At 49.1% G+C, this 9,498-nt stretch overlaps 1 protein-coding gene across 1 annotated transcript in view; it reads right to left on the reverse strand.

Annotated features, from left to right (window-relative positions):
* SLC35E1 (solute carrier family 35 member E1) overlaps positions 1-9,185 on the reverse strand; it is a 59,016-nt gene extending 49,831 nt beyond the window's left edge. Inside the window, exon 1 of the mRNA XM_086946931.1 lies at positions 8,685-9,185. Within this exon, the coding sequence (XP_086803057.1) occupies positions 8,685-9,012 (328 nt within the window). The 5' untranslated portion in view covers positions 9,013-9,185. The remainder of the gene's footprint in view (positions 1-8,684) is intronic.
* Positions 9,186-9,498: the final 313 nt, after the last annotated feature.

Here is a 9,498-nt window from a genome sequence, read left to right on the forward strand (position 1 = left end):
GAACCGCCGTTGGAACTGGCGGTAGGGTTTCTTGTCCTTGGGCTTCTCCAAGCCCACCGCCGTCAGGGTTTCTGCCTCGGCCTTCATCCGGGCCATCTCGTCATCCGCGTGTTTACGGCAGGTTGGCCACTCGATGTTGAGCCTCAGGCTTAAGGGACGTAAGCCTGAGCCATGCATGACGGCGCTGGTTGATGCCGTGGCAGTAGCCATGTGCAGCTAGCAAGGCGATATCCACCACGGCACTGATGGCCTGGTTCGAGACCAGCATCCCCTCCTTGACAATCTCCATGAAGTCCTCCCTTCTGTCACGCGGCACGAGGTCCGCGAACTGCTCCATGGAATCCCAAAGCGCACGGTCATATCGTCCCAGCAATGCCGAGTCGCTGGAGGCCTTCAACGTGGTGGAAGACGTCCCGCATGCCTTCCTGCCCGCCGAATCAATCCAGCGGCTCTCCTTGTCTGGAGGCACGGTGGAGGACGGGGAGGTAGCATGCTGTTTTCTGGTCGCCGTAACTATCACTGAGTCGGGGACTGGGTCCATCCTCAGGAAGGCCGGGTCCGAGTCCGGCGCCCTGTACTTTTTCAAAAGTCTAGACGGGGCGGCCTTCACCACCGCAGGTGTAAGGAAAAGTTCTTGTGCCGGTTCAACTAGTCCTGGAACCAAGGGCAACAGGGGGCGAGACAGGTGCTTCTTGTGCCAAGTCTCGAATATCACGGACATCGTAGGTGTAGGAGCCGTCACCATGATACCCAACTTCGCGGCCCCCTTCAGGAGAACCTCCTGGAATGTACCAATGTCATCGATAGGAGACACCCTAGTCTCCGGGGAATCGGACAAAGTAGGGGAATAGGAGCGGGTCCTAGAAGACGTATCGGTCCTGGACCTATGTCTCCTACGGTGCCTTCTGGAACGTGTGGAGGACCTGTGCCTACTCCGTGATCGTTCCCTCCGTCTGGAGCAAGATTTCGATCGTCTGGGCCTCGGCCGGTCCACCGGCTTCTCCGGGGTGGCCGACTTGGGCTTACGTGGTTCCTTAGCCTTTGGAGTCTTCTTAGGAGGGGTCGGGAGATCTGGCAATGAGACCGACCTCGGCGGAACCGGTGGAGGCTTTTCGGGCAGAGGAGGCAAAGGAGGAGGGGTAGGCGTCCTCGGACGCGGGCCTCTAGGTAGAGGAGGAATAGGCTTCTTTGGGGTATACACCTCCGAGTACACCGATCCCGGTGACCCACCAGCCATCCCGGCCTGAGGGGAGCCCCCCTCAGCCCTAGGCCGCGTAGCACGATCCTTCGACACCGCCTCCCGGTGTTCAGGAGTCGACCGTCGGCCCCTCGACGTCGAGCGACCCCTCGGCGTCGACCTTCTCCTTCTCTTCGGCGTCGAACGGCTGCCGTGCCTCGACGTCGACCCGGACCATCTTGACGACGACCCTCTGCGTCTTGACGGCGATCTCTTGCGCCTCGACGGCGACCGCCTCGACGCCGCCTTGGATCGTCTCGACGTCGACCTCGACCTCCTACGCCTCGACGGCGAACGCCTCCGCCTCGCCGGCGAGTGCTTCTGCGTCGACGGCGGGCTCGACGACGAGGATCCCCTCGACGACGATGAAGCCTTGTGTCTTGACGGCGATCGGCGGTATCGCGTCGGCGGCGAGCGCCGACACCGATCCTGTCGACGCCGAGAGCTCGACGTCGAAGACAGCGATGACGACAAAGTCTCTGTGTTCGACGGCGGCCTATGCAGGTCCCTCGACGTCGACGGGCGACGTTTTCTCGACCCAGAGCCCTGGGGAGATGGGGAGCCGGACTTGGACTTCCCCCTCGACGTCTTGGTGGGTGCCACCGACCCAGACGGAGAATGGGGACGTGTGCTGGGCTTCCTGCCCCCGGGGAGCCCCCCAGGGGCCTCAGCATGGGCAGATGAAGCCCCTCCAGACCCACCTTGCGTCTTCTGTCTTCTTTCTTCTAGTCCCTGAAGCCTGATCTTCAGTCTGTCCTTCAGGGTCCTGCCAGAGAAACCTTGGCAGATCTCACACTCCTCAGGGATGTGAGAGGAGGGAAGGCAGAGGATACAGACCTCATGGGGGTCTGTCTTGGCCTTCTTCCTGGAGCACTCCGGGCATTTGTCAAATAATGCAGGCATTATGGACAGCAAAAGAGTGCAAAAACCAAGAAGAAAGTCACCAAAGCACTATAAAAGTACACAAAATCGAATTTAGTGGAAAAACACCAACAAAACCCTAGAAAAGGGAGAGCTCAATGCTCCAGGGTCCTGCTTGCAGGAGCCGGAAAAAAGAACTGAAAGTAAGAGAGACCTGCAAGGCATTCTGGGATACTGTGAAGTTCTGGAAAGTTCTCTTAAAGGCACAGTATCCTATTCTGAGCCACATTATGGCAGCCTATGGGGCTTGTCTGTCCATGCCTTCCTCTCTATCTTCCAGAGGGGTTTGTACTGAAGACAAAGGAAATCTGGACAGGCTTTGCTGTTTTTGTGGATTTTTGGTGGAATTTCTAGCTGAAGTACTGGACAGTGTAGCCTTTTATAGGCTGGATTATATGTCTTTAAATTCTCTCTTAAGTGTCTGTGCAGTTCTGCATTTTTTCGACACTTTAGAGATTATTTTTGATTGCTCCGGGGTCCACGCACATGGGCGGGACTATTCACTAGATTATGACTATACACAGAGATCCCCTACTACAGAATCATGGTTCTCACATCAAAATTCATCACCACCGGAGAAAAATCTCTTTTCCGTCTTGACAAGCTACCTCACCTTGACCCGAACAGCAAAAGGATGGCATAGAATGGTCGATTAGGATTCCTACTATAACGTCTGAACAACCTTCAGTTGTCAACCCCGACCCTCAAGAAAATGAAAGAAAAGACTATGAACTGGACATCCAAGCACTGGGCATGCTGAAATTGTGCCTAGCTCCCCTCACAGCAGTGCTCTGCCCTGTCAATAAAATATAATCTTAATGCGTCAGAGTGATCCCATTGTAATTAGGTTGGCTTCAAACAGACAAGTGATTAGCACTTAATATTGCAATTTTCACTTTCAAGGCAAGCCACAAAAGCAAACCTAAATATCGTGAAATATTCTGTTTTCAGGCAGAAACTGGACATCAACAAGCATTTGCAACGCAATCGGTCCCACATTTGTTAAACATAGAGCTATGTAAATATATATTGCGCTATAACACTTCATAGAAACATGATTTTAATGACCCAAAATCACCTCTCCATATTTTTGAATACCAAGTCTTATTAAGCTCAAACGGATGCAGTCCAGGCTGCCTGTGAAAAAAAACACGTACGACAGCGAGTCTACTGGATGGTTGGGGACATTTCCCAGCCGTCCTGCATCACGTGCTCGCGTTACAGGTGGCCGATCATAACACCATGCTCCTTCCGAACACACCAGACGCTGGTTTGAAGTAATTCTGGCCAATGCAGCCCCTAATATCCCCTCTCCTGGTGTGGCATAGTAGTCGGCAGCTCTCCGTGCAAAGGTATGACCTGAATCTTTGGCGACTCCTTGAATTTCTTTGTTTAGCTGCTCTATCTATATTAAGAACACTCATTTGAAGATCATTAATGCCACCTGCCCCCTTTTTTCATAACAAAATATCTACTGCACCTGACCTATTCTAACACAATGCATTTTTCCCTCTTTTATATAACGATGACCAAATAAAAAGCACATGGCTGCCGTATTTAAAGATAATTAACAACAAGGGGTGGTGATGGACAGAGTCTCTGAATTAAGCAGAATACTCTCACCCAGTCAAGAGATCAGGGCTATATCCAACACCGTTTTTTAGCTCACTGCACCATCCCAGCTCAGAACCTGGCTATATGCAAATTAGTCTGATCCTTCCCCAGTGCATGATGGGAACAGGGCAGACTAAACTACCAAGCCAATTCTTCACCAGAGAGGAGACAAGCTTCCGGGGACAGGTTTCTGGCATTTCAGCCGTCGTCGGCCCGGCTTGCTTGAATCCTGATGGTGCAGTGAGCAAGGGACTCATGTCTGAGTAACAACAAAATACAAACTTAGCTGCAGTTCCTGTTATCACGGGCATGCAATTGGGCTAATGAGCTGAAACACAAGTTAACTCATTTTTGGGAAATTTTACGTTTCACTCAAATTGAAATGTTAGTGTACAAACTTCAAGCCAAACAAGCATTGGAAAGCCAATAGGTCTCGCCAATGTAACAGCCATTGACTTTGCCAATATGTCCTTGCCACTTTGCTGCTATACAGCATGGCTAAAAGATAGTGGGGTAATGGAGACTGGAATGGAGTGTTAAAGTGGAGTGTTATGGAGTGTATTGGGGTAGAGTGCAGTAGAGGCTTTCAGAGTAGAGTGCAGCGAAGAGGAGCAGAGTGTGCAGTATTGTAGAGTGGCAGTGTGGCTCACTGGTTAGAGGCGGCAGACCCGAGAGCAGAGGACGGCCCGGGACCAGGGTTCGATTCCCGGCGCGGCAGGTTTCTGGACCAGGGTCAGCGGACTCGATAATTCTCTCGCCTCGGTGCCCACTCTGATCAGCGATCACACTCGGCAACTCTGGGCATTAGCTTGCCTCATCTTCTCTAACAGCCCCACCAGACCGCCGGGGATGCCTGGTCTCACCCTGGAGATACCCATTAAGGGACCATCTCTCAGGGAAGCCAGGAAGGGTTTCGCAGCGGTCGAAGCGCCTTGGGACCCTCCGGGTAAGTAGTGCGCTATATAAATGCCTATACATTTACATACATAGAGTGAAGTGGCATAGAGTGGTGCAGAGGCATAGAGTTGTATACAGTTTAGTGGCAAAGAGTGCAGTGTTGCAGAGTTGAGTTGAGTCCAGTGGTGTATTTTAGAGTGGAATAAAGTGCATTGGTGTGGAGTGCAGTGGAGTAGAATGTTGCACAGTAGAGTGACCTAGAGAAACATGGTACAAAGTAGAGTACAGCAGCTAAGAGTACAGTGGCGTAGACTGCAGTGGCGTATCGTGATGCAGAGTAGATTGGTGCAGAATGTATTGGCTTTGATTAAAGTGATGTAGAATGCAATGGCGCTGAAGGGAGAGGCGTGGATCAGGATCGAGTGGATTGGCATAGAGTGCACTGGCGTAGAATGGAGTGGTACACAGTAGAGTGCATTAGCATAGAGTGCATTGGCATGCAGAGTGGAGTGGCAAGGAGTGGTGAATAGCAGAGTAGTATAGGGTAGAGTGGTGTAGAGAGGAGTGAAGTGGCAAAGAGCGAAGTGAAATGACGCAGTGTAGCTTGGAGTGGCATTGTGTGGAGTGGCGCATAGTAGACTACAGTTGCGTGGAGTGGGGCAAAGTGAAGTATGATGGTGTTGTAGCAAAGTGCTAGTACAGACAACACATCTATTAAAATGCCCATTCCATTTGCACAAAAATGCAGTTTTATTCATGAACGTATACAATGCACAAACGATAATGTGCGAAAATGACACCACTTAGTGTATTCATTTGATGGTCTTAAAATATTTATTTCCACCACACTTTAGAATCACTGTAAAAAGTGCTTCATTTATGTTTTTCTAATTCTGATGCGTTCTGTAATGTCCGCAGTTCATTTACAGACATTTAAATGTTGTGCGATGAAAGCAAATTGAGAGGTGCACCAGTGCAAGTCCAATTTGTATAGCCAAACATTAAGTGTTTATTATTTCTTCTCAAATCCAAATGTATAACAAGATCCAGCCAACATGGTTTGCTCCAAAAAACTTTAAAACTTCATCAGCGCTTTATAATGAGGATAAATGTAAAGCGAGTATAGATAGTTCCATATGGTCCGTAAATATGATCCAGTCAACTGGATCATATTTACGGACTGTATGGATACCTATCAAGGATCCTGTGGCAACTGTATGTTAATATATATATATACTATATATATATATATATATATATATATATATATATATATAGTACTGCGTGACCACGGAGATTAACGATGCTACATATACCGTTTTTTTTTATTAGAGCATTTGACATTGGATAGAACTATCTACACTCACTTTACATTTACCCTGGAACTATTTATATTCACATTACATTTACCCTGATAAATGAGTGCACCTCTCTATTAGCTTTCATCTTTACATACTGCTGGTCAATGGTACCCAACAGCTGCAGGTACCGCATGAGTAGTGCAAGGACCTTACTAACTTTGTACACTCTGTAAAAGAGGTGCTATCTGTTAAGTCTGCCGGGTTTTCAAATGTTTGTTTTTCATTTAAATGTTGTGTGCAATGAAGGGGGAAAAAATGAATGCACAGCCTTCCTCAAGCATAACATGTGTATTTGTAAAGGGCATGTTCACCCACAAACGTATCTTTGTGCTGAATAACAGATCTTACCCAACTCAATTGTACTCATTTCATCGACCAGCCAGGTTTTGAACCTTTGACCAGGAGGTCTAACACAGGCCCCTAGAGTGGACGCATTAGTCCACCAAGTTACCAGACCATATACACCCCCCACACCACACCACACTGATAGCCAGCATAATTGCACAGCAAATGTGATAAGATAAGAACAAGATTTAAAGGTCTGTTTACAAAAATCCGGCACTGGTGGAAGAATACAGTAAATAAGGTTTGGTCAAAAGAAGGGATAAACTCAAACTGGACAGACTAAAACAAATTGAGTCCACGAACAGAGAGAAAGCAAATGTGAATTACAAACCACAAAGCCAATGGCAAGCAACTTGCAGAATGCATTCCCAGAGAAGCTTTCTGAATGTCCTCAATATGTCATTAGCAAACCAGCCAGCTGTGCTGCCTGGGTGGTTCGACCTAACATTTTTTAAAGTCTTTTCAAATCATATTTTCTGGTGTGATCGCATTAGAGAAGTCATGCGCTCATTCCCAATAACCTTAAACTCACAAAGGTCACATTTCACTTGTTTCCTCGAGTTCTGAACTCTATATGTGCCCCCCAACATGACCTGTACCTTCTACAAGATTCACTGGCAACATCCTTCAGTGGTTCCCCTCCTACCAATACCAGTTTGCTCAGATGCGCACATCCAGATAGAAAATCCCCATACCATGCCGACCACCCAGGGTTCCATTCTGTCCTCCATTATCTTCTACGTGGAGCCTCTTGAGACTCTACTCACGGACATCAAAATCCAACAGTTTACCGATGACACAAAGGTCTCCATTAAATTCTCCCCTACTCGAATGCCTTAAATGCTGCCGGCTTCTCATTCGGACTAGACCTATTCCCAACATCTAAACACCTGACTGGTAAACATGTCGATCTGAATTATAAACGCTCAGTCAGATCCTATAGATAGAAGGAGAAAAAGCAAAACAAAAACAGCAAAAAACAACAAAAAAAAGGCATTCTCAAAAAGTACACTACATCACGAAGTAATAGTAAACCCACACTCAGAACCAAGCTTGCTCAATTTCAATCGCAATTTACCCTGCACTGTGCCCTACCGCTGGTGGGTTAAGATTGGCATATACGAATACCACAAACATACAAGATATGTTTCAAAGCACAAAAATTAAATTCTCCTCCCGCTTCATTCACGGAGCCCCCACCCAGGTGCTGTATCCTGTGCACCTGTTCCTTCTCGTTCTACTTCCCTCCCCCATGCAGCCATAGCCGGGCGTTCACGGATATGTCCACGTAGCACAGAGATAACACCCAGATGCTGCCCCAGTTCTAATTTTCTCTTTAGCATGTGTGTATGGCTCAAAGGCACCCCCTAGGTGCTGCCTCTGCTCTCCTCTCCCTTGTGTCCCCATGGCTCCTCTCCGGCGCTCACCAGTATGTAAATACTACAAGGCGGAGTGGATACTGAAGAGTTACAGTGACCTTAGACACATTAATTCGGCAGACTACCACCTCGGATGCCCTTCTGAATCAGTTAACTAAAGGGTAGATAAACATGCACCAAATACACTATTGACGATTGCTGCTATGTGTTTATAAACACCCTGGTTTTATGTGAAGCTGGAGGGTGTTTACATAGGCTTGTATGTGCATTTTAAGTATGTTGTGAAATGATTTAGATGCATAAAGTGTAACCATACTTTCATAAAACTCAATGTACTAATGTAATAGGTACGCACAAGTGAGCTTGATGGGCATGTAAGTATTTACTGCATCTACAGGGGGAGAAGTTCAATGGTGCGGTCAGGTGGCAATTACTGGTACTATGGTTGATGGTCGCTCGTAAAGAGGGTTCAACAAGCACTGGGGTTGCTTTTTTGCAGTAAGGCCAATATCTGCCACATCTTTGAATGTTGAAGTGTGTCAAGAAAGATTTCAATGCCAAGTGTATTTAGAACATACATTTAAAAGGTTTCTTTCTACAGGTTTACATCCACCCCAATGGTGTACGCATATCTCACCAGTACCCCTGCAGTTGCTTAAGTGTTATCTCACAGAGAACCCTCCAGTTGCGTAAGTGTTATATCACCAGTACCCCTGCAGTTGCTCAAGTGGTATCTTACCAGTACCCTGTGTAATGTCAGTTGCTGAAGTTTTCCTCTGGGGGTCGTCTGACGGGCACCATCTAAAGTGTTGCCCTTGGTCACTCTCGGTTCCTCCTCTTTACTCACAGGGGCCCTCCCGTCCCCTGACCTTCATGACTTCTGTCTCCCCCCCATCTCCCTCGGACCCTCCCTGTCCCCCGGGTCCTCACCGGTGTGCGCGTAGCTGACGGGCACCCTCCAGATGCTGAAGTGCGCGGACACGGAGCTGAAGTACTTGCCGAAGGCCAGCGGCAGGATGCTCCAGCGGTAGAGGCGCGGCGGCAGCTCGGCGGCGGGCACGGCCCAGGCCCGCAGCAGCGGCGGCAGCAGGGTGCAGATGGCCATGATGTGGAAGAGGGAGACGGTGACCGGGTAGGGGAAGGAGGTGAGCAGCACTTTGTTCACCACGTTGCCGCCGGCGCTCAGCGTGTACCAGAGCAGGCAGAGCAGCGCCACACGCGCGCCCTCGCGCATGGACGGGCCCTCGGCGGCCGCCATAGCCGGGCAGGGGAGCGGGCGCCGCAGTGCCTACCGACGATGGGGGGGCACAGTGACCCGTCACTTCCGCTGCGGTGCCACAGCGGCACTGCCAACCTGCCGGTCGAGGGGACACGTCACATCCGTACGACTCAGTTGACAAGCTGTACAGGACGCTTCCGGTGCGCCGCAGTGACGTGGCGAGCGTCGCTTCCGGTGAGATGTCAAGCTGTTTGCCAACCAACCTTTCAGTGCCAGCCGGTGACAGTTGGATTTCCAGTTCAATAACACACCCAGTTTTATTGTTATTGACACTTAATACGGGCAGATATAAAAACTGAGACGGCGATGCCAGCCGTTCAAATAAATAGCAAGTAAACAGAATATCTGCAAAACACTTGCTACATGTGAAAAACAACGTCGAACAACCAAAAAGCGGAGCGTGCTACTCGCAGAAAAAGCGCTTTAACGCCTCGTGCAGGGGTGGTAAGCGCTATAAAAATGCTA

The sequence above is a fragment of the Lissotriton vulgaris genome, chromosome 12 (assembly GCF_964263255.1).
Source record: "Lissotriton vulgaris chromosome 12, aLisVul1.2, whole genome shotgun sequence".
Taxonomy (NCBI): Eukaryota; Metazoa; Chordata; class Amphibia; order Caudata; family Salamandridae; genus Lissotriton; species Lissotriton vulgaris.